The sequence below is a fragment of the Musa acuminata genome, chromosome BXJ1-2, assembly GCF_036884655.1.
Source record: "Musa acuminata AAA Group cultivar baxijiao chromosome BXJ1-2, Cavendish_Baxijiao_AAA, whole genome shotgun sequence".
NCBI lineage: Eukaryota > Viridiplantae > Streptophyta > Magnoliopsida > Zingiberales > Musaceae > Musa > Musa acuminata.
The window spans coordinates 29259378-29284069 of NC_088328.1; the positions used below are offsets into that span (position 1 = coordinate 29259378).

Below are 24692 nucleotides of genomic sequence, written 5' to 3' on the forward strand. Positions count from 1 at the left end.
ACCCATTCCAAAGACTAGCCTACTAAAATAAGATAATAATATAATCCAATATAATTTAAAGGTCGTAACACATAATTAATATTTAGGAAGAAGATAAACATATTTGGATACCTAGAAGGAGAAAAATGTTCGTCTTTTGATGCATTAAGTCTAAAGTTAAATCACTATATATTGACAGCGATCATATTTAATTCTCATTGGTTGCTTAATCCAATTAATTAAAGCTTATCTTGTTGTCACCAATCTCATCCAAATGTTCATGTTTATCTAATGGAAAGAGATTTGAGGATAGAGTAGTCCCTATTAATTTCTATCATGACATCCAATGATGTGAACTCCATAGACTCCTAACTTGGATTACATAATAATTAAGGTTAGATTAAGGATATTTGGATCATTATCTCCTGAAATAAAGGTCTCATGGGACCAAATTATTCTTTGCTCTTGAAGTGACTAATATACCCCTCCATGATTAATACAGTCATATTTGATCAAACCTGATGAACTGCAAGCATTAGTATGTCATTTTACTCTTCATGACTAAAATACCTTTTATGACGATTAATTCTTCTTATGAATATAACATCTAAAATGAGATTAGAGTGATTTAAACACAATCTAATTGAATTCGAAGTCACCTCATTATACTAATAGTAAAATAAGAATGAAGATAAATGATGATGTAATAAATGACGCTTATCATGCGGCGCCTAAGAGACTTTGAATCCGTTATCGAAGACATATAATATTATCCTATCGATCGAGGAATAAATGAATTAATCTCTCATCTTTAAAAATATTTTTTAGATTCATCCTAAGAGGATAAAATCAAACACATATCAATTGGCATAAAAATATACTCATTTGGTAGACACCAAAGACAGGAACTCTATTCTGTGTGAAGAGAGCTCCAAGAGGAGAGGATGCCAATGGGAAGAAGCCAAGCCGGCCGGAGAAACATGAACAAGGCCACAGTTTAGTTAAAACCGTTAAAAGAACAAAGGCTAAATGGGATTCTTTGACTCAAAGGACAGACTAAAATTGTTGTTTGACTGTTACCACTGCTACCTCTTCCTCTCACGCACTCATCATCTCGATGCATGTTGGATGTGTGTCTCTCCAACAATCACACTGAAATATCCACACTTGTGTGATTGTGATGTGGCTTTGGGCCTTTTACAGCATATATTATATGGTGTCAGTGTCATATAATAGTCAACTAAACAACAAGAAACCATTTTGAAATTCTCGGCCACTGTGATCCACCAATCAATACTTCCAATATAGACTTCAAAGTTATTCTATCTCTTGTCCATCAATATCTAGTAAGATATCATTCGATAAATTTATTAATATTGATATGATAATTAAAGATATAAATTTTGGAATATTATTTGATAATTTTTTATTTCTAAGATTGTGCACTGAAAATGATTTGGTTTGAAGTGTAACCTAATTGGAATCATTGAACTAATTCAATGATTCATCAAATTAAAAAGTGATTTAATTTCGAAACACGAAATACTGACAATTCTGAGTAAGTTCAAAATCAATGGAGAAAACTAAATAAGTTATATAACGAAGTGATTAGGATTTATATTTCTTTTGTTTAGGAACCAAAAACCAATGATTCCGATTTCGTGATCAGATCCATGTAAGAATTCAAAACAATCTCATTCCATAATTTTTTTTAAAATTTAAAATATTAATATGATTATTGTGCACTATACTTGTTTATTAAGGATCGAGAAGCTTTATTTGATAATTTTTACTATGATTACGGAGTAACAGATAAAAAGGGATCATTTGGTCGGCCGACCATTAGTGTGGCCTGTAGGTTCACGAGAAATTATCCACTTTGGGCGGTGAGCATATTCGCATGGTTTTCTCATTTCAAAGCTCGTGAACTCTAAAAGGCACCTATGAGGATAAAAGAGACGTGGACTTATGAGCTCTTGGTTTCCATACTCTTCAACCAATATACAACTAAATGGCTTTATCAGTGCTCCCTCCCGTAGGGGAGCCAAGGACTCATAACCGAGGTGCATGTCTTGGGAGCGAGTTTGTTCGGCCGAGGTGTAGGCCTTAGACTCTCCTTTTAGCGACAATCTAATAAATGACCATTTGATCAACCGGTCATTGGTGCAGCCCATAGGCTCATAAGGAATTGTCCATTTTGGCCGATGGGTGTATCCACACGATTTTGCCATTTCAAAACTTGTGAGATCTAAAAGACGCCTTCAGAGGTAAGGGAGATACGGACTTATGAGCTCTTGGTTCTCATACTCCTCAATCAATATATGACTAAATGATTTTATTCATAACCGAGATGCACGACTCGGGAGCAAGTTTGCTCGACCGAGGTGTAGGCCTTAAGCCAATATAATATGGGACTATTTGGTGAGTCGACCATTGGTGCGGGCCATAGGCTCGTAAGGAATTATCCACTTTGGCCGGTGGATGTACTCGCACGGTTTTATCATTTCAAAGCCTGTGAGATCTAAAAGGCGAGACTAAGTCCTAAAACTTATGAGCCCTTAGATCTCATACTCATCGACCAATGTTCGACTAAATGATCTTATCATTGTACACACTTACTAAGATACATAGAGTACGCTCGATTTAGCTCGAATTAGAATCTAATTGAAATCGAATCAAGATGGAACTAACTCAATGATTCGATAAATTTCAAATTAAATTGGAATGTGGACTTTGACGATTCGATTTCAGTTCTTGAATTGAATCGATGGAGAAAAAAAATAAAGAACTAAAATACAAGTTATATGACGAAGTGATTATGATTTTTATTTTTACTTTTAATCAACCAAAACTGTACGATGAATCATGAAACTTTTGAAGACATCAATTAGGTGATAGTTTTGGATCGATGGGACGATCGAGAATGCAAGAAAATACGGTGACCCACTGCAGATCATGCGGGACAAAAGTCCCGAGTTAGGTTCTTTGGTGATGAAGTCTTGAGAACACATAATGCCTCCGTTGAAGCCCCCCATGGGTGGTGGTGAATCATCCACCGGAGCTCAGGGAGGCGAGGAAAGCGACCCCATACATGGCTGCCTCACTCTCACACCCGTCTCACAAGTGCAGGTACGAAATGAACCCCACGCCCCTCGCTCTCTCTCCTACTCATCTTCCCTACCACCTCCTCAACCTATGCTGCCCCGTCACCTTCGTCGCCAATTTCCTCAGAGGATTCTGATGACCCACGCAGCTGCATTATTAGGGCTAATGACACCTCGTCCTTCTAATGGCGATGGGGAGACGACCCCACCACGACTGCTGGTTTTTATGGTGCGACGGGACCAGTGCTCACTGACGAAACGGTCGCCATTCGTGAACAGGTACACGATTATTAGGTTGGTGAGGATGAGGATGCCGGTGGGGACTGCTCTCGAGCAGTCAGTGATGGAAGGACATGTGCTCTTCTTGCTCCAATGCGAATGCTTCGCCGTCGGCGCCATGTCGGCGAAGCCGTGCGCGCCGACGGGCGAACGTGGTGCGCGCACCAGCTGCTCGATGAATGGTCAAAGAAAGGCTTCCACGTGAGAGCTTAGCTGGTCACGCTGTCGATCGTTGATGGTGAGATGTTTACATTGATTCCCATCTTTTTCATTGCTTACGCTTATGAACAACTCTACAGAGATTAATGATAATAGTTACTGAAAGATGTTTTCTTTATGCCTTTCAAGATGAGCCCATTAAGGATCCCAAACCATTGGAAATCATGCATTTAGAATTATGCAGACTTAAAAGCACCCATAAAATTTCTCACCGTTCTACATTACACATCAGACTGGTAAAGATCTACAGCAACCGCAACACAGCCCAAGAGTTATAGGAATCAGTGATCCACCTGGTGTTCTTGAAGGGCCAGCCAAAAGCCGAATGAATCCTAAAGCCCTGTGTGAGGATTCCCTCACCTGATTCACTCAAACAAACCCAGGCACACCTTCTTAGGACAGTAATCTCACCCTAGTGGAGGAAATAAAGCACAAACCAGCAACACAAGGAAAGGAGACAGACATGGTTCCCATGTAGCCCCTAACCCACACTGATGCAAATACAGTTACCTATACACATCGAGACTTCAGAAACCAAAGCAACGAAAGAGATGTCTCTCTCGCACGTACCCGCACACACATCGACATCTTTATCTTTTTGTTCCTTTATTAACTTTTTTTTTTCTTTTTTGCCTTCCACTGCACCCATGGTGATGCTGCATAGAGAAGTATACGTCAAATTGACCGCGGGCAGGGCCGTGGGGTGGAGATACTGTAGGCTGCCTGGGTTTGGGCAGCTCTGAATATCTTATTTTTATGCATATTTTGGTTTTCTGGATTGGCATTGGATTGTGGGTTCATAGGCCTCAAAGAAAAGAGGAGAGGAGGAAGGCTCAATGCTTGCACTTTACTCTCCAATGGATGCTTAGTGTGCTGCACTCTGAGCTGGTGGTTTAGAAAACCGGAGACAGTGTCTGCATCCTTCTTTTATTCTCTGCTGGTCTCTTTCTTTGATTGTTAAACGCCCACATTGCTTTGTTTTCTCTTCAAAATCAGACTTTTCACTCCTCTGCCTTGGGTGTTCGTATCACAGTCATGCTATCTGGATTCCTGGGCTTCTTTGCTTTCCCAAGGTTTTAGATTCAGAACTCTTCTGAGGAAGGGCAAAAAAATGAATCTCTTTTCCCCCCCTCCTCTCCTTTCAGATTCCAGTAGCCGGTTGTGTTCTTGATCCGTTTTAAATGGTCGGAAGATCACGCCACTTCTTTCTGTTCTAAGCTTGACCTTTGGTTTCTGATTTTTCTTTCTGAAATAGATCAGAATACTTTTTTTCTGGGCCTCTTTTTCTTAGCCTTCTCCACTAGTATCAGAAGAGAGAATAAGAAACTAATTTCTTTTGGGCGTTTGTTTTCCTCATTTTTCTCTCGCAAGACCCAGATTCCTGCAGACCCTTGGTAGACTTTTGGGACCTTCCTCTTTGTGGCTGTATGAAGAAGTGCTGAAACAATGAGAGATGAGAATCCAAAGAAAAGCAAGGTTTTCCGGCGGAAAAAGATAATTTTTGGTTTCCATGCCTTCAGTCTTTAAGATCGCTGACTTACTCATGCTTTCTTTTCTTGTTTTTGTGGGAGAAGCTGTCATGGCCCAAGACGCTTGTTAAAAGATGGTTCAACATCAAGAGCAAAGGTCGGGAGCGTCATGCAGATGATGTTGCTGATAGAGGTTTGCCTGATTTCTTCTGCTCTCATCACAATTTGTTTAAAGAGGTCATTGTGGGCTAAGAAAATTCTAGTCTGTGGATCTTGGATCACTGCTTTTCTGTGATAAAGATCTCAACTTCCCCTTGATTGCTTCCCGAATGTGTTGCTACTTGATCGTCTTCTAATTGCTTCCTAGTCTAAGAATATAATACATATAACAATAATCGAATCCCAGCTTTCTTTCTTCTTGTTCTTGGTTACCGAACCTGGGTTATCTTCACAGGAGATAATAGGCAGTGGACGGCAAACTTTTCTGAGAGGGAGACATGTACTGTCAAGAGAAGCAGCACAGGTTACAGTCCGGAACCCCATCTGCTTCTCAGATTTGGACCACATCTAATGACAGTTGTCGTTCATTTTTATCTTTTCCAAAGTTCCTCCTTTCTCATTTAGTTTCGGGTGGCTCCTCAGATAGATTGTCCAGGAAGCACATAGATCAAATTCAGCAAAGAACGTTTGATCCTCATTCAGCTCAAGTTGCAGATGTTCAGGACTACAAGTAATTCAGATCTACTCACCCCTCTCTGAGTCTCTGCAACATGGTAGTTGATCTTTATTATGTTGTTCTCTTGGTCTCTAGGATATTTGTTGCAACTTGGAATGTAGGTGGGAAGTCCCCACCAAGAAATTTGATTCTCTTGGACTGGCTTCATTCTTCTTCTCCTTCAGATATATATGTTTTGGGGTTAGTTTTGGAACTCTGTTTTACTACTAATTAGTTTCGATCTTTTATCCATCTTTGGATGACTATAAATTTCTAACTGTCCGTGTTATTTTCAGCTTCCAAGAGATTGTTCCACTAAATGCTGGGAATGTTCTCGTCACAGAAGATAATGGTCCAGCAAAGAAATGGCTGTGGCTTATTAGGAAGACTTTGAACAGTCCTGACACCTGCGGGTCTGATAGCTATCACACGCCATCACCCGTTCCATATCCTATCTTGGAGTTGAATGCTGATTTTGAGAGGTTCTCAGTGAGGCAGAAAAATTCGTCATTTCTCCATCGACGTTCCTTTCAATATCCAAGTCATAGTTTAAAATTTGAAGGGGATACTATATTACCCCAACAAATGATCGAGCACCGATTCAGTGTCTGTGATAGGGTTAGCTTTGAGAGCAGACCAAGTGATTTTGATTCCAATTTTAGGTGTGAAGGTTCATCTGATGATGAGAACATTGGTGAGGAGTCACCTACTGACATGTTTAGTTCACCAAATTCGTATGGCTATGGTGCTCCTCCACATGTTGAAGAAAGGGATAGGCTATCTGTAAACTCTAGGTAATCTTTCCTTTGTTAAATTCTTATACACCTTTCCATTCTCTTCCTTAGATATCTCTAAATTGATGTCTGCCATTGCTTGATTAGCATATAAGTTAACCCTGTGATATTCTTAGGTATTGTATGGTTGCGAGCAAACAAATGGTTGGAATATTTCTTACAATTTGGGTGCGCAGTGACATTAGAGAAGATATTAAGAACTTGAAGATTTCTTGTGTAGGCAGGGGATTAATGGGTTATCTTGGAAACAAGGTAATCCCACATATGATTCTCCAATACGCGTACTATATCCTCTTTCTGTATTGATTCAAACATGAACAAGGATGTTTCTACTACGGCTCTTTGTTTTTCTCTATTGAAAACATGAGAATCATGCTAAATATCCCGGGTTTTGATTCTTCTTGTTTTTGTTAGAACACCATGACAAAAGAGAAGGTTTTGTTCTTGTCTACAGGGTTCCATATCGATCAGCATGTCCTTTCACAAAACAAGTTTCTGCTTCATCTGTAGTCATTTGACCTCAGGGCAGAAAGATGGGGATGAACTGCGTAGAAATTCAGATGTCATGGAGATTCTAAAAAAGACTAGATTCCCACATGTGCAGAGAAGTGATCATGACAAGTCTCCTGAAACAATTCTTGATCATGAGTAAGTCCATTTCCTATTAAGGAAATACATGGCAACACTTTCATCGAACTTATGCTCATTTTTCTCTCTTATTTCAGTCGCATAATATGGCTTGGGGATTTGAATTACCGCATTGCTCTTTCATATCGGTCAGTGAAGACTCTAGTTGAAATGCGCAACTGGAGAGCTTTGTTGGAAAAAGATCAGGTGGCTTACCGACAACTCTTTAAGTCCTATGTTAGTTATAATGTATGAACTCCTTATTGTTCTTTCCAATTCATTGATTTTTTGAGAATGTGTCATGTTGTGTTGATTATTTTATGGAAGATGCATGTGGATTCTTGTGGCTTACATAAAGTTTGATTCTTTTAAGTCCATTCCTATCTGTTATAAAAGTTTGGGCCACAAATTCATTTACTTGTTAAACAGCTCCAAATAGAACAACGATGTGGCCGTGTATTTGAAGGATGGAAAGAAGGAAGGATATATTTTCCTCCCACCTATAAATATTCGAATAATTCGGATCGATATGCGGGGGATGACAGAAACCCTAAGGAGAAGCGACGAACACCTGCATGGTAAAATAATTTTATGTTTAGGCATGCATTAGTCTGAATTTGAACCTCACAGGACTATATGCTGATTGAAGGTGTGACCGTATATTATGGCATGGAAGAGGCCTTAATCAATTGTCTTATGTTCGAGGAGAGTCGAGATTCTCTGACCATCGACCTGTATATAGCATTTTCACAGCAGAGGTTGAAATGATGAATCATAGCTACCTCAGGAAGAACATGGGTTATTTTGGCTCTCGTGTGGAGGCGGAAGAACTGTTACCACACTCTCATGGTTTTACAGAGTTAAACTACTGCTAGGTGTCCTGCCAAATCAAGGTACATTATCATTTTTTTATTATACAATAAGCAGAATAATTAATTTCTTAAGTGGTATCCAATAGGGAAAAGCATATATAACCAAATAGTTGAATATACTTGTGCGAGAGACAAATTTACGTACCTATTAAGAGGCTTAAGATTCTATATTATTTATTCTTCTTTTTAATTTTTTTCCTCTTTCACAATTGGTTAACTAGAATTTTTGTGATGTCTTACTATCTCACTCTTTCCTCTGGTTAATGTAGACATTCTGCTTCACTTCAAACTACAAAGACTATTCTCAACCTCTTTGGAAATCAGCATGTAGTTCTTCAAATCAAGCAAATAGGTATTGACTTAATCAAACTCGATCTGTACATTGTACAACATTTTCTTTATCTTCTCATCAGTTCTTTTTCTCCTATGCAATCAAGTTGAAATTTCCATGATGAACTTGGACTAATTTCATTCGTGACTTTCAGAGGCCAAAAAGAGAGCATTCATTTATTGGAAACTAGAGATGAAGGTAACTCCTCGTACCTGTGTCTTTCTCTGCATTATGTGCACCATCAAATGATTTACCCTTTGCATTTTGTGCTTGTATATTTGGTTCTAGCAGGAAAAGCAGATGGTCGTTTTGCTGCTGTCCAAAATCTAGTCAAGAAAGATGTTTGAGAGAACTAAACCAGAATAGGTCAGTTACAACATCTACAGAAAGCTTGCTTCACTCACTAAAACCTAAGCAATCCTACTAGCAGCCAGATGATAGTTCCCAGTTGAACAAGAATACTCTCAAAATAAAGATACATTGAACCAATAAGAAGATGAGACACTCCTATTGCACCATCCAACCAGTCTGAAGTAGCCAAGTGAGCATATAACTTTTTTTCTTCTTGAATTTAATTTTTATTTGTGACATCATTCTTCTCAAAATGAGTGCAGAAAATTTTGTAGAGCAAGAAGGGTGAAGTACAGTCAATAATAATGTGCATAATTCTTTTCTTTTTTGTATTGAGAAGAAGGATGAGTTCCTGGTTCATACTCATTGCAATTGCGCTGGTGATAGAAATATGTATCAGTCATAAATTGTTCGGAGAGCATGGTATACGTTTTATGAATCAAACACTTGACGCCATTCATTGTCTACTAATTCTTTTTGTATAAGGGAGGAACATTAAAATGAAGAAGCGAGACAGATTTGATCAGATTGAAGAAAACTAAGTATTTCCCATCATAAATCTTTTTAAAACATTTAGTTTATAAGGATATGAGCCATAAATCCTGTGCATGATCTTCCTGAGGTGGACAGGAGGCAGTAGAACAATCCAAATGTCTTATTATTGTATCCAATAATAATTCAGATCGCCTTAGGGAGGCATATCTGGATCACACAAATCATACATATCTGTGGTTTTAACGAACATGAAGAGAAGTCTTCCTGTCGACGAGCTCAGAATGTCATAGACGACACCCAAAGAGACGCCACCGCGAAGAGCAGAGAGTAGACGATCGATGATGGCACTTCGGTACGCGACCCACCCGATGTGTCCTGCGTGGGAAGAGTCTTCGATCCACCATCTGCGTTCATGTTGCAGTCGACGAACATGCTCAGAAAAGTCGCTGAATTCACATGAATGAGAGAAGAACAGAGTTGTACCTGCGCTGGGCACTGATGGCGTGGTCGGAGATCCGCTGGGCGCTCCGGCCGCTGCCAAGAGACAAAAGTTGCAGCTAAAACTCGCGAGACATTTCGACAAACAGTAGCAGTAGTTACTGAGTTCTGTATGATATGCTTACAGTTGCACTCGCTAACTGGTGGCGTCTTGACGTTGCAGGCGGTGGGGAGAGCCAGGGCCTGAGTCTGGTTGATGGTGATGCCGAGCGAGGAATCTCCGCCGTTGAGGACCATGCAGAGGCACTGCGGCTCCGAGCCGACGACGCTGGCCAGCTGCGAGCAGCAGGAGCTGGAGGGGGTCGTCTCGTTGCCAGTGATGTAGTCGAGGCAAGGGGACAGGCTCACCAGCGCGGACGTGCAACTGCTGGACTGAGCTGAAGCCCCGGCGCACAGCACGACCACGAGGACCAGCACAAGACCAATGCGGGAAGCTCTCCGAGCCATGATTCTCTTGTTGCTCTTGCTGTTGTTGTTGGTCGAGGTGAAGGGAGAAGAGCAGAGGGCATGGCGATCTTGTAGGGGAGGGAGAAGAGAGAACGCATGGGCTTGTGGGTGACCTGCTTCTCCTACTTCCTAACGAACCGAGGAAGAATGGGCTGGTCAATAGAGACTCGAGTATTGTTTAGGGCATCTGCTACCCAACTTATGTCGACGACTGTGTCGGCCATGCTACAAGTTGTCATCTCTTCTGCTTGGCCAGCCTATCGCTAAAGCCTCTACGTTGCAATGTGCATCCATATATTATTATGGATGCATATATTATTATATAAACATGTATCCATCAAACACCCATTTTTAATTAGAATGGCTACAAATAATGACTTTTTTTTTCCTTATTTTCTGTTAAAATAATAATTCAAATTATCTGAGAGGTGGTGGCAGAATCTTACAGGAATTAGGTCACCCAACAAATGATGGCTTATGCTACTTACATTACCCACTTCCATCTAATCCCACAACTAATTATACCTACTACCAAACACCTTAAGCTACATTTCAGCATGCCATCTTCCCTGTCACAGGACAAGCCAATTGTCCAGTCTTCTGTCTGCAGCATCCGTCAGTAGGAAGGTTTGGCCACCAACACGAGCCCAAGTCACCTATTTAAAGCCCTTCTTCACACACCTTCCTCCCAATCCACAAGCTCAACCTGCACTCAGCAACCTCCTCACATTCCGAGGCATCTCCGGCGATCGGCGAAGACGAGAGAGATGGCCAAGAAAGCGTTCCAGGTCGGCCTGGCGTTGGCCGTCGTGACCATCGTGCTCTCGGGCCTCGCTTCGGCGCAGTCCGGCTGCACCACCACGATCATCAGCCTCGCGCCGTGCCTGAACTACATTACCGGCAACTCGTCCACTCCCTCCTCCTCGTGCTGCTCCCAGCTGGCCAGCGTCGTCCAGTCCCAGCCGGCGTGCCTCTGCTCGGTGCTCAACGGCGGCGCCTCCTCGTTCGGGATCACCATAAACCAGACCCGAGCCTTGGCCATGCCCGCCGCCTGCAATGTCCAGACGCCGCCAGTTAGCAAGTGCAACTGTATGCGCGCCACTCTGATCCCATCCCATTCCATTCACGTAGTGAGTCTCGAGCCTTGTCACATGAGCTGATGATTTATTGATGGTTGTGGCAGCTGTGGCCGGTGGACCGGAAAAATCCCCGACAGCTTCACCGGCGTCTCCAGCAACACCGGTCCCGTCCACACCATCATCTCCGAAATCAGGTACAACAATACTGACTTCCTTAAGTGTCAAATCGATCCAGAGCAATTGAAATAGAGAAGATTAGTTGCAGAAGACAATTAGAATATTTATGGTTGCTTGTTCTTAACGGTGCAGAAGGTGGATCGAAGGCAACCCCGGCGACTACCTCAGATGGCAATTCTTACCAATCATCTCGTTCTCTGATGCTTTCAATCCTCTTCCTCGCCGGTTGCGTCTCCTTCACCGGCCTCTGAGTCCACCGCAACAAGAACTGGATCATCACTTCACTTCACTGCCGTTCATTTATTTATGAGCATCTGTCTGTGTCAACTCGAATTCGTTATCTTCTCATGTTTGCACTGTATTGAAGTGATTTGGAGTTTGTTGTACTTAAACTTAGCTGAGCTGATTAAAAGATTATTGGTTTGCTTATAATAATAATTGATCTCGAGTACTGTAACCTAATGATTTTTTTAAATAAATTTAATCGAGGTAGAATATTCTACGATATAAATGGAATACAAAAAAATATATATTATTTTGATTTTTTTTTTTTTTTTTTGAATTGATATCGATACGACTTAGTTATCGATCGAAATTACGCTACTACGTGTCGAGTCATGATTGAAATGAATATTTTTTCTATTAGTATCTATATATTCATAATCAAAATTTAGTATTCTACAATAATAAAAGAATAATTAAGATCGGTTACATTAATATTTTATCTTTGAGTTAAATCTGAGCTGGATTATGGCACCAAAGTTACCTACTTCCATCTAATGCCTTTACTAATTATATCAAACATCATAACGACCCAAGTATATAAATAATACTTAATACATAGCATCCTCCATTTCATAGAATAAGCCAATCACCAGTCTTTTCTTAGTAGGAAGGTTTGATTACCAACCATAGGCTCCACTCTGGGTCTCCCTATCACCACCGTCACCACCACCACCACCGACTATTGAAGTCCCTCACGCGTCCCTCCCAAAGCCCAATCCCAAGTTGCACTTCAGAACCACCTCCCGTTCCAAGGCATCTCCGGCTAACAGCTACGAGGCGCGAGATGGCCCAGAAAGCGTTCGAGGCGGGCGTCGCGTTGGCCGTCATGGCCATCATGCTCTCGGCCCTCGCTTCGGCGCAGTCCGGCTGCACCACCGCCATCATCAGCCTCGCGCCGTGCCTGAGCTACATCACCGGCAACACCTCCACGCTCTCATCCTCGTGCTGCTCACAGCTGGACAGGGTCGTCCAGTCCGAACCGGCGTGCCTCTGCTCGGTGCACAACGTCTGGGCCTCCTCGTTGGGGGTCACCATAAACCAGACCCGACCCTTGGCCATGCCGGCGGCTTGCAACGTCCGGACCCCACCGATTAGCGAGTGCAACTGTAAGCACTCTGATCCCTTCTCCTTCAAGTAGCAAGTCTCGATTCACGTTTCACGGACTGATGAGTTATTGATGATTGCTGCAGCTGTGGCCGGTGGGCCAGCAAAATCCCCGACGGCTTCACCGACGGCTCTAGCAACACCGGCCAATCTCGCAAGAGGGACCCCATCCACACCATCATCGCTTAGGGCAGGTCCAATCACACACAACTCCTGAGAAGATTAGTCGCAGCAAAAACAACCAAAATATGCATCATTGACTTCATCTTGTCTCTTAATGGTGCATGCAGAAGGTGGATCGATGGCAACCCGGGCCACGACCTCAGATGGCACTTCCTACAAATCACCTCCCTCTCTGATGCTCTCAATTCTCTGTCTCGCCGCCTGCGTCTCCTTCGCCAACCTCTGACTCGACTGGGAGAACTCGATGATGACTTCCTGCTGCCGTCGATCATTTGTTCGCATGCATCTGTTTGTGTCAACTCGGATTCTTTCTTTTCAGCTTCCTCGTTGCTGCTCTGCATTGAATGATTTGGAATTTGATGTACTTAATTATCCTCTGAGACGATTAAAAGATTGATTGATTTGCTCATAGCTTCCTTGAATCATTAGAAGTCAATTCCAATTAATGAATGGCAGGACTCTTTCTTTCGACCATAAGTATTCTTTGAATGATATCATCCAAGTTTTTCTAAGATTTTTTTTATTTGATCATCCAATCCAACTTGAAGGATATAAGCATGAATAATATTCAAAACATATTATCTTTCATAAATTGTAGAGCTATAATTACATATTATCTTGTAATTTCGAACACTGAAATGGTAAAATATATCAGATCTCACGAATAAAAAAATAATATAATATATTTTATTTTATAATATTTTTAATATTAAAAATTATACATTCAATTAGATAAATATTTAATATAATAAAATTAAATTAACATGACCTCACACGATCTTAGATCCAACGAAATCAGGTTCCGATATATGACCCGATTAAAATCACGTATAATAGCCTAATAACTTAATAGTTGTTGGGTAGATGTAATCATTGTTTGCTACACCAATTTCGTTATCGCTGTCTCCCTTTTCTTTCAATGATATGGCGAGCTCATAAGCTACATAGAGTCCACAAGCAAATAATATAGATATGTCCATCATAATCAACTCCTAACACCCGAGACTGCAACCTAACAACATCTCGATGCAGAATCTAAGAAGAGCAAGTTGGATTTATGCTACTTAGATTACCTACCTTCATCTAATGCCCTAACTAACTTGATCAAACACGTAACGACCCATCTATAATGATACTTCAACATGGCGTCTTTTATTGCATAGATTAAGCCAATTAGGTTCCAATCGACACCGGTCTTTTTCTTAGTAGGAAGGTTTGGCCAACGACACGAACCCAAATCACCTATTTGAAGCCCTTCACACCTTCCTCTCATTCCACAAGCTCAACCTGCACTCAGCAACCTCCTCACATTCCGAGGCATCTCCGGCGATCGGCGAAGACGAGCGAGATGGCCAAGAAAGCGTCCGAGGTCTGCCTGGCTTTGGCCGTCATGACCATCATGCTCCCCGGCCTCGCTTGGGCGCAGTCCGGCTGCACCACCGCTATCATCAGCCTCGTGCCGTGCCTGAGCTACATCACCGGCAACTCCTCCACGCCCTCCTCCTCGTGCTGCTCCCAGCTGGCCAGCGTCGTCAAGTCCCAGCCGGCGTGCCTCTGCTCGGTGCTCAACGGCGGCGCCTCCTCGTTCGGGATCACCGTAAACCAGACCCGAGCCTTGGCCATGCCCGCCGCCTGCAAGGTCCAGACGCCGCCGGTCAGCGAGTGCAACTGTAGGCGCCACTCTGATCCCATTCCCTTTCCCGTTCTCTATACTATCTTGTTGACTGGACTGATGAGCAATTAATGGTTGTGGCAGCCGTAGCCGGTGGACCGGCAAAGTCCCCGACATCTTCACCAGCAGCACCGGATACTCCGGCCAATCCCGCACCAGCGACGCCATCATCTCCGAGGGCAGGTACGTTTATTCTACGTTATATGAAGACATCACCGCTTGCAGAACAAGACAGAGAAATATGGTGACGTTGTCCTAATGGTGCAGAAGGTGGATCGAAGGCAACCCCAGCGACGGCTTCATATGGCACTTCTTACACACCAACTCGCTCTCTGATGCTCTCGATCCTCTTCCTCGCCGCCTCCGTCTTCTCTACCAGCCTCTGAGTCTACTGCCATTAATTTCTTGCACCTGTCTGCATCCTTCCTCATGTGTGCTCTGCTTTGTAGCTGTGATGTGGTGATTCGTTGTACCATTCTTAGATTATCCGAATAAAAGATTACCAGTTTGCATTATAAACCTGCTAAGATCACGAGAAGAATCTGACGTCGGAGTGACTAATGACAAGTTTTATTTTTATTTCACGCACACAAATGATAGTGAGCAGAAATCCAATCTTACCACAACAGTACTACAAATTGCATAATCTCCATCATTTTCCTTTGTGTTTCTTTAATATATTATACACAAAGCTCAGACTCCCAACTTAAACCTCAACCTACTCAATGCATTGTTTGGAAGCAAGCTTGACGAAGCCTTGGCATGAGAGCCAAGTCATTTGCAGCCCAATACCAACTTCATTGCCACTTCCCTCCGTATAAATACCCACGTATGGCCTCCTCTTTCTCCATCCTTCGTGTATTCGTCTTCAACACTCTGTAAACCTAATGGCTTTCCTCCCTTCTCCCCGAAACTACGGCTTCCCTTTCTTCTTTTCTCCACCACCTCCCAAGGTGTCTCCATTCAGGGCACCGCCACCATCTCCAAAGGTGTCTCCTTTTACGCCTCCGCCACCATCACCTTCGAAGCAAGCACCACCGCCACCACCTCGTCGTAGCCCTCCACCTCCGTCACCTTCAAAGCAAGCACCGCCGCCGCCACCACGCCGCAGCCCCCCGCCACCTTCACCCTCAAAGCAAGCACCCCCACCGCCACCCTCCCCTTCAAAGAAAGCTCCCCCACCGCCACCAAAGAAGATGGCCCCGCCTCCACCAAAACTGTCGCCGCCACCACCACCTCGAACCCCTGTCCACCCTCCACCAGCCCCAGTGGCACCACTGCCACCAGCACCACCCCACATCCCCCCACCGTCGCCTCCACCACCAAGCCCGCACCACACCGTAATCATCGTCGTGTTCGTTTCCCTTGGCGGCCTCTTCTTCCTCGCATTCCTCGCGGCGGCCCTCTGTTGCTGCCTCAAGAAGAAGAAAAAGAAGATGGCCGCCAAGGCGGAGGTCGTGGACGTCGAGGACCACGTGCACATCCATGAGACTGTCGTTCCAGGACCCCATGGCGAACAACTGGTGGCCCTGTCGATCGACGAAGACATCAAAGTCCACGAGGTGATCAAGAAGGGTGAATTGATCGGCGAGACCTCAATCAGGGAACCTGCACTGGAACGACCTCATTCAAACGACGAAGCCACTGCAGGTTCTTCCGGAACCATTCACCACAACCTCGTTGAACACAGAAATCAGTAGGCGACTGACGGTGAGAAGTGCGACTGATTCGCCAATAAGGATGCTCGTGTGGAGTGAAGCTGTTCGATGTGGTTACTGTTGTGTTCATTGTCATATGTTGTGTTTATTGTGATTCCTTTATGTCCATATCATCTGGCAAAGTATTCTAATATCATTTATTAGATCTGAGTTCATTTAGTAAGTGATGAACACAACCTTCGATAAACTATCAAGATTAATACAATACTATTTCAAGTTAGAAGATTAGTTTTTGAAGATTAATCGGAGGCTTTTTCCTTGTCAATATAACAACACAACACAACAAGCATAATGGACTTCTTCTTCGTCGGATGCACTGAGTCCAGCTTATGCAAACGACTGCTCTTCTGGCCTCCATGAAGTTACTCTTCTTCTACTGAGAAGCCACTACTTACTGCAACCTACTCTTACTGCAAATGGCAGGTGGATCAGTATAACATGTTTCCATCACAAAAAAGAGAAGAACAAATCCGATACACAAGACTCCGACCATATCGCAAAGTGGCAAACTTATTATTAGTCTACCTAAACTCTTCAAGTTTTACTAGACAGCAGTTGCAGAAGAGAAACACATCTTTCATAGAAAGAGAAGTAGATTGCACCTTTCATCCAGTTTTTGGCAATCTATTACCCCAAAAATTACCAACTATAGCATAAATAAAAGCATAAAACATAAGAATCCTGGATTGCCAATCCATACCATGGTTTACATAAGAACAACAATAAACAAGCAGCTCAAAGGGATTTCAGCACAGCAATACAAGCACCACTGTCCTGAAGAGTCGAACGCTTTTTCACATGCTAGCTAGCTACATAATAGATTCCCTGGTACGACCTTATTCTCGCACAAGAACAAAGAGTTCTCGCGGTTAGTCAGCCGTCCAGCTCTGCTCCACGATCTCACGAACTCTCCGGTTATATTCACGCTTGTTTTCGCTGAACAGCCGAGCTGCCTCAGAGTTTGCAGGCGAGTTTGGATTTGGATCACAGAGCAGTGACTGCACAGGAAGATTGTGAAAACGCTGGGAAAAAGGTGGTAGATCTAATTCTAAATGAAAAAAAGCAAATGTGATCATAAACCGCATAAAATTTCTCCCCTCTTCTTGGTCCGTCTTCCATTTATGACCAGAATCGAAATGCTAAGACTTTCTGCAGGATCTTTTAGTTTATAACACAACGTAATCTACTCCGAGGCACATTTTATAATAACCCAATTAATTATACTAAATGATTGTACACACTTATCCAAGTTCACAATCAACTAGAAAAACATGCTACAAAACTTTCCAAGGGCTCCCAGCAACAGTTTGATCGTTGATAAAGCTCTTATGCTGATCAATTTGATTGAGATGTACTACTTTCCAATCGTATCCGATTTGGATTTTATTGGTCAAAAGATGAAGAGGCTATGTATTTACCTTATATTCTATAGTTGCTTGAATCATAAGTTTATATTCCATTCTAACCCTTCAAGGACATAATTTTTTTCTAAGAGAATATGGTTCTACGGAGATATGAGACAGGCTAACTATGAGACAAAAACTGCAAAGAAGTTTCTCTTACTATTGTAAATCTTTTAGTATAAACTAAACAGAGTTTGTTGGTACCATTTGCAGGTAACAAAAACAAATTCTTAAACATGCCTAATAGGTCAGACAAAGACTCGAGTAATGAAAGTCACTGCTTTATCAGATACTAACAAGGAAAGATCAAGATCATATTTGCACGCTTGTGATCGATCATAAAATGTCAAACATCAAAGAGTATTACGGCAGATCATATAATGAAGCACAAGCTTCTCAAAGAACTAAAGAAGGCTACAAGAAAAACAGAGGGAACTAATAGTCAATCTGTACGGTTCATTTTGTAGGGTGTCATCACTGTCAACCAAAATCTGAATCAAATCATGGCCTAAAGTTATAGGCTTAGCTTTCTAATAAAACAATTAACGTGGTTGTAACTCTCCAGAAGAATTTCAGAAAATACAGTTGTGAGGTGACAGGTAACCTAGAGCAGTAATAGATGGCATATTAAATGAAGTTAAATCCCATATGGTACTAAAAGATATATATATATATATATATATATATATATATTATATGTATATATATATATATATTATATGTCGAGAAGGCTCCACAAAAGGCAAAACATTCTTTAATGAATAAAAGACTTTGGCATGATGTCTACAGATTTCTATGGTAAGGTTTCTTGTTAAAAAACAGAGTTACTTTGTGATCAAGATATGTACCAAATATACCACTCTTTCTGAACAGGCAAAGAGAATAAAACACTTGCCTGTATAGAAGTGAGTATTGCAGCAACATCATATATAGGACTCCACTGATTCTGTAAAATATCCAAGCAAATGCTTCCATCTGCATAGACTGACGGAAGCCACAGAGACAAGGTTTCGTGAGACATTTTCTCATATATTTTATGTCAAAGTGCTAACAGGTGAAGGAAAATCCACTTACAAAAGGATTTAAGAATTGATATGATCTGTAGTTGGAGCAAGCCAGAGATGTACATAGTAATAACAAATGATCAGTAGTTCATGATGGAAATGATACTTACTGTTTGGATGGAACATACGTGAGACAAATCGAACAGTAGGTGGCTTGTTAGGGTAGTCCTCAGTAAATTGCAAAGTTAGCTTGAACGTCCCTATAGTGTAACAGTAAGTAAATAATATTACAAGGAAGTAGAACAAAAGAGTATAGTCATAATCACACAGTCAGCACATCATCTTTCAACTAGTTTCTGGAAAAAAAGAGTTATTATAATAGAATTTAGACAAATGCAGACCTATGAACTGGATTTCACAAATAAAAAAGACCAGAGGTTCTTATTGATGGTTTGGAATAAAGTGTTATTATTCCAGATTCATTACCATAAGAAATTATACTTCACAGGATAGACTTTTATCATAATGGCACCACTATTTAAATTGCAAGTAGCGGAACAGATCATGGTAAAAAAGAAATTGATTAAAGCAAGGTTCGTAATTTCATACCGTACCGACGTATCGAGCTTTGCTCGGTACGGTATGGTACGAGCATACTGAGCGGTATACTAGGGTGTACCACTCAATACGTATATATATATATATATATAATATAAAAATTAATATATAAAAATATAAAAAATAAAAAAGGAGGCTTCCGCTGCCTCGGCGACATCGTTTCCTTTTCTTCTCCTCGTTGGTGTCAGACGAGGAGAAGAACACGGTCTTCTCATTTGCGGTGTTCGACGAATACATCGAAGGCCGCAGACGTCTCCGGCCTTCGGCGAAGAAGAAGCCGAGCCGCCGCCTCTTCGTTACCTCCTAGATCGGGATCGTTGAGGGGGGCGGCGTTGGATCGGGAAGCGCCGAGGTTCTCTCGATTCTCCCTCTTCTTCGAGTGCCTTCTCCCTTTTCTCCCTCGATGCTGCTTCTTCCCTCGTCGCAACCAGGTTGATACCACCCGGTACCGGGCGGCGACGGTTGAAATCAACCATTACCGCCCAATACAATCTCGTATCGTCCGATACGGGGCTAGATCAATGCTATTTCCCGGTAGCGAGTGATTCGCGTACCAGTCTGCTGGCGAACCGGTACGGGCGGTATCATTCAGTATTGTAATCCTTGGATTAAAGTTATCTGCAACGTGAAGCCCAATGGAGGCAGTTTCACAGGAAAATAACGTGGAAAAAGGATTTTCAATATATCTAGGATAAACAGAGGTAAAAGTTCCGTTTAATGATTACTGTTCACAGTTCAAATGAGTAGGTAACAAAACAGTAAAATAACTTATACACATTTCTACATTCATATAAAACATCACAATCTTGTAGCCTTTACTTAAGAAAATGCTATTTAGTCTCCATCAACTATATGAAAGACTACATTTTTCTATGTTCAGTAGCTGACTAACAAATATTTTTTTAATAAGTGAACTAAGAAATGTGATAAATCTTGTTCTTGCCACAGAATGTATGTCTGGCCCTATTGACAAGAAATTGGATTTTCATTGATGTCGAAACTAAAGTAGGTAGGCAATAATTCATGGTCCTAAATTCCTTAACTTTTCCTTAAATGTCTCAGACAATCTTCAGCCGTTTGGAACCTATCAACATTCATGAATGACTCTACACTGGAAATAAAGGCCAGTGGGTGGCATGCCATCCTACCAAATCATAGTAAGCAAACACCAAATGTATTTACTCTTAGTATGCTAATAACAAGGTCAAACCTTGAAATATAATTATTTTCACAGAAACAAAATTGTCATTTGAGGTCATGCATAAGGTCAAAGAAACTTGTAAACCACCATTAACAAATCTGCTCATTTAATTCATTCAGAAAATGAAAGCCTTTTCCTTCTCTAGATAACCTTGATCCTTAAGCATACCATAAATGGATTATGGAAGGATATATAGGTGTCACATGCCTACCTTCCGTTTTGTTCAAAGTTAAAAAGTTCTTTAAACCATGTATTGCATGAAATATTTAATTACAAAGCAAATTCCACATCCTGGTCTATTAGACTAGATTATATGATATGATAGTCGATAAGCTAGATGAACAGGGGATTATAATCATTAAGGATTGTGATGGAAAAGCAACTGAAAAGCACATGCACAAAAAAGACACAGAGATGTTGAATGTCTTTAAAGGGAGAATGAAAGGAAACAAGAAGACGAGAGAAAAAGCCCACAAAATGATTAAACTAGCAAGTAACATTATAATACCTTCCATAAATGAATACATATAAATCATTTTTCAGGAGTCAGAAGAGGATAATATAAGAGAAAATCATTTAAAATGATATGAGCATGTGCTTATGAGACCTTTGGATATGATAATCAGAAGAGACAAAATGATTAATGTTACTGGTACGAGGAGAGATAGAGAAAAACCTAAAAAGACTTTAATAGAAACTATAAATAAAAATTGAAGTACTCAAAGTTTAACTAAACATATGACTTTTTATAGATCTCAATGACAACAAAAGACTCATATAGTTGACCCCAAATAGCTGGTACTTGCGGTTTTGTTGTTGTTGTAGTATTTTTTTAGGGGTCAAGAGATAGCTCTTATTCTCTTTTACCTTTTTCTCTATTTCATATTTCCTCTTCCTGTTCTTAATACCTTTAAAATATTAAGCACACTGTAGTCAACAGGAATTCCAACTTTTGAGTTTTTCGTGTGTGCATTTTTTTTTTGACTCGGTTCCTTAGTAAAATGATTATAAGGATAAAGTTTGCTGGGTTTATCATAGGCATCTTGTCATCCATTGAAACCTTGCCATAAACATTCACAAAAAAATAATCTTTCATAGAACAAATTATTTTGAAGAACAAGATTTTGAAAGATATAAAGATCTTCCCCACAAATCAGCACTCTAAATCACAATCAGAAAAACATATAATGACATGTTTAAGACTGTTGTAGAGACCATGCTGAATGATGATAAAAAAATTCCACCAATCCCTTGTCAGCTCATTTTATTCAAATGATCATATCGATGATCAATGCCCAAAATATCCGTTTGCATTTTCCACTAGAATAATCATGCAAAACCTTCCATCTACTGCAAGACGTACTACTACCTACTGCCAGTTACACAGGATAAATAAAAAACAAAACATCCAATTTGTCAAGATATAAAACAAACAATTTCAAGCATTCCCAAATTACAAGACTAAATTAAATGCCCAAAGAATAAACATATAGAATGTGTATCTACCACAAAAAATAACAGCTACTAAAAACCACATTTTAAATGGGAAATCTCATTCCAGATCCAGAAGTCAGTTACAGTCAATGGATTTTCACGGAACTGAAGGTTAGATACTAAAACCAAATTCAGGCACCATCCATCAGAATAAAAGTTGTTTCTCTGAGGCTCTCCTTCAGATAGTTGAAGGAGATAAGACACAAGAAATGAGCAACAACGAAAAGATGAGAAGAGAAACCGATTTTTCCCCCTCGTTGTTTGGATATATGAGGGAAAAAAATATGAAGCAATCAAATGTTCTCTTCTTTACACTGGGCAGAAGAAAAGGTGAGATTTCTTTCTTTTTGCCATCAGCTTCTTTGCTAATTATACAGTGGAAAAGGAGAACTAATTTTCTCTTCTGCAGATTCTTTATGGTGCACATAGAACTAACTCCTCCTTGACTTTCCTTTCCATTCTCCTTCTTTTTTGTGGTTCGAGATCAAGGACCGCAGGATTTAAAAGATCCTTCACAACTATTGAACAATGAGAGAAAAATGAAGCAACTGGAATGTAAAGCTAAAAGTGAAAAGGGCAAGATAGGAGAAAGAGACTGAGTTGTGGACAGCAATATCAACAATTTCTAGTCTATGAAACTCGGTATCATATCCAAGTTAAACAGGAAAGAACCACATCAATTTCTTATAGCATTGTAACACATACAGAAATTAGTAATACGAGATGTCCATACAAACCCACTCTCTAAAACATCCAAAAACCACACCTCATGCAAAGCAAAACCCACATACTGAATCAAGCGCTACCGATAACAAGATCAACGATCTTTATGAGAAACCAAATATGATCTAGGTTCAGAGGAAATTATGCTGCGATGAAAAAAAACTGACCTCCATCCCACGGTGTGTCATCGGGGCTGCAACAAAATCCAGACCAAGAAAAAAGAAAACCCATTATCGAAAGATCTAATTTTTAACATAAAGATCCGATCTTTAACCAAAAGCAACACGAAATCGAACGGTTAAGAACGGTGCCTCACCCAAAGATCACGGCGTTCCACAGCATGATGTTGTTCTCGTGCGGCGCCCCGCTGATCCCCGCCGGCGGATCCTGCTGCAGCCTCTTGAAATCCCGCATCAACCGCTTCCTCGCCGGCGTCGACATCGATCTTCTCTACCCGAAAAGATGCAATCTTTCCTCGATTTCCTCCACTTATTTATGCTCTCTCCTCTTCCCTCTCTCTCTCTCTCTCTCCAAGTCGCTTCTTTCTTCCCAGTGGAAAAAAAGAAGGGAAGATTGCGGAATCGAAAGCTGGGCACCACTTGGAACGGAGAATATGAAGCCTCTTATATTCCAATAATGAAGAATATGTCATCGGCTGCCGTCTCTTTATCTCTTCTTTTTCCGGTGCTACAAAAAAAGTGCCCAAAATTACAACTGCTGATTGATGAGTTGCATTAAGCTTCTCATCGCCCACCGACTCATTGGATCTTCGTCAATTCATGGTCAAATTTGGACGGTTCTGAGTGGCGGACAAGAGCTGGACAGCGGCTCGGTGTATGCCATAACGCATAGGATCAGATTCCTCCTCTCTTTTGTTTGTATTACCATAAAGTGTTACAACTCAAAAAACAAAAAATTGTCCTTTTTGTTTGCAGGGATAAGACTGAACATAATAATTTGCAATGAACTCAGAAAAGATAATAATAGAGGCAAAATTGTTCTTTTTTTATTTCGATTTTTTAAAATCAATCGATTTTTTAGATTTGAAGTCAAATCTATCGATTTCGATTTTTTAAAATCAAAAGTTGGAACCATCGATCATCGGGCTAGTTCGATTCTGATTCTAGTACGATCGAATAATCATAAACAAGAAACTAAAAGAATAAACTTAGCTCGGACTGCTATCAGTAGTTGTTACCAAAAGAATAAACTTGGAATTTTGCTATTGCTGTGAGAGATTATTGACAGCCAGAAATCCATATGATACTTACTGCAACTACTCCAATTGCATCATCACCATGTTCGATGGGAATGTATTCTGGAGGGGAGCGGGAACTCCTCCAATTGTGTCAGCCTATCACTCAATTCTTTTCTGTTCACGCATGAATGAGACATCAGACTTGTCATTTAAATGCATCTTTCAACTTCAGATTGACAGGGTTGGAAGAAAAGATAATCCTGCTGCCGTAGATCTTCCTTCCCACAGTGACTAAGATAAAAAAGAGCCATTTATCACGGCTTCAATTTTCCTTTATATGATTGAATTCAGTGTGTAGATCTGTTCGACTAAATATATAGTTTGAGGAGCTCTACGGGAAGAAGAGTTTGCTGGATGAATTATCCACCTCAAATCGACACCATTTTGAGGCTAAAACAATTTAATCCAAGCAATGCATTTGTTCAGCAATACGGGCACTTTGGAATGCATCAATTTCCAGTACAGAGCATTGCAGTGCAGTAGAACAGTAAATAAGTACATCAATGCGCCCTCAATCTTGCCCAACAAAAGAAATCTCTGCCTTTAAGTTGCAGCCTCCCATTCTTCCTTCTAGTATGAAGTGGAGAGCATAT

At 41.0% G+C, this 24692-nt stretch overlaps 7 protein-coding genes across 9 annotated transcripts; 5 read left to right on the plus strand and 2 right to left on the minus strand.

The window, feature by feature from the left end:
• The first annotated feature begins 4085 nt into the window (after positions 1–4085).
• LOC135608183 (type IV inositol polyphosphate 5-phosphatase 7-like) lies at positions 4086–9106 on the plus strand. Of its 3 annotated transcripts, none has more exons than XM_065100784.1 (14): positions 4086–5057; positions 5156–5243; positions 5505–5573; positions 5693–5780; positions 5862–5966; positions 6062–6559; positions 6676–6811; positions 7014–7207; positions 7285–7435; positions 7616–7764; positions 7836–8079; positions 8328–8410; positions 8544–8587; positions 8678–9106. In XM_065100784.1, exons 1-11 carry the CDS (start codon positions 5028–5030, stop codon positions 8059–8061), a joined length of 1734 nt encoding a protein of 577 aa, XP_064956856.1. In that variant the 5' UTR covers positions 4086–5027; the 3' UTR covers positions 8062–8079; positions 8328–8410; positions 8544–8587; positions 8678–9106. The 3 variants fall into 3 exon arrangements, with proteins under 3 accessions (XP_064956856.1, XP_064956850.1, XP_064956859.1); XM_065100778.1 differs by having other exon boundaries at positions 8681–9106; XM_065100787.1 differs by having other exon boundaries at positions 4093–5057; positions 7285–7393; positions 8681–9106.
• A 271-nt stretch (positions 9107–9377) lies between these two features.
• On the minus strand, positions 9378–10550 carry LOC135608190 (non-specific lipid transfer protein GPI-anchored 5-like). Its single transcript, XM_065100801.1, has 3 exons — positions 9859–10550; positions 9719–9769; positions 9378–9639 (listed from the first exon to the last, which is right to left on the minus strand). Exons 1-3 carry the CDS (start codon positions 10178–10180, stop codon positions 9512–9514), a joined length of 501 nt encoding a protein of 166 aa, XP_064956873.1. The 5' UTR covers positions 10181–10550; the 3' UTR covers positions 9378–9511.
• A 293-nt stretch (positions 10551–10843) lies between these two features.
• Positions 10844–11852, plus strand: LOC135608198 (non-specific lipid transfer protein GPI-anchored 5-like). The gene is made up of 3 exons (XM_065100819.1): positions 10844–11269; positions 11364–11453; positions 11569–11852. Exons 1-3 carry the CDS (start codon positions 10948–10950, stop codon positions 11685–11687), a joined length of 531 nt encoding a protein of 176 aa, XP_064956891.1. The 5' UTR covers positions 10844–10947; the 3' UTR covers positions 11688–11852.
• Positions 11853–11959: 107 nt separating this feature from the next.
• Positions 11960–13477, plus strand: LOC135608195 (non-specific lipid transfer protein GPI-anchored 5-like). The gene is made up of 3 exons (XM_065100811.1): positions 11960–12827; positions 12912–13019; positions 13116–13477. The coding sequence occupies exons 1-3, from the start codon at positions 12506–12508 to the stop codon at positions 13232–13234; spliced, it is 549 nt and encodes a 182-aa protein (XP_064956883.1). The 5' UTR covers positions 11960–12505; the 3' UTR covers positions 13235–13477.
• A 794-nt stretch (positions 13478–14271) lies between these two features.
• On the plus strand, positions 14272–15207 carry LOC135613177 (non-specific lipid transfer protein GPI-anchored 5-like). Its single transcript, XM_065110250.1, has 3 exons — positions 14272–14678; positions 14765–14863; positions 14948–15207. The coding sequence occupies exons 1-3, from the start codon at positions 14357–14359 to the stop codon at positions 15064–15066; spliced, it is 540 nt and encodes a 179-aa protein (XP_064966322.1). The 5' UTR covers positions 14272–14356; the 3' UTR covers positions 15067–15207.
• Positions 15208–15507: 300 nt separating this feature from the next.
• On the plus strand, positions 15508–16515 carry LOC135608204 (protein TRACHEARY ELEMENT DIFFERENTIATION-RELATED 7-like). The gene has a single exon (XM_065100833.1). The coding sequence runs from the start codon at positions 15568–15570 to the stop codon at positions 16378–16380; it is 813 nt and encodes a 270-aa protein (XP_064956905.1). The 5' UTR covers positions 15508–15567; the 3' UTR covers positions 16381–16515.
• Positions 16516–17025: 510 nt separating this feature from the next.
• Positions 17026–23496, minus strand: LOC135608209 (ubiquitin-conjugating enzyme E2 2-like). Its single transcript, XM_065100841.1, has 5 exons — positions 23158–23496; positions 23009–23034; positions 18976–19065; positions 18697–18785; positions 17026–17396 (listed from the first exon to the last, which is right to left on the minus strand). Exons 1-5 carry the CDS (start codon positions 23280–23282, stop codon positions 17268–17270), a joined length of 459 nt encoding a protein of 152 aa, XP_064956913.1. The 5' UTR covers positions 23283–23496; the 3' UTR covers positions 17026–17267.
• Between the last annotated feature and the right edge of the window lie 1196 nt (positions 23497–24692).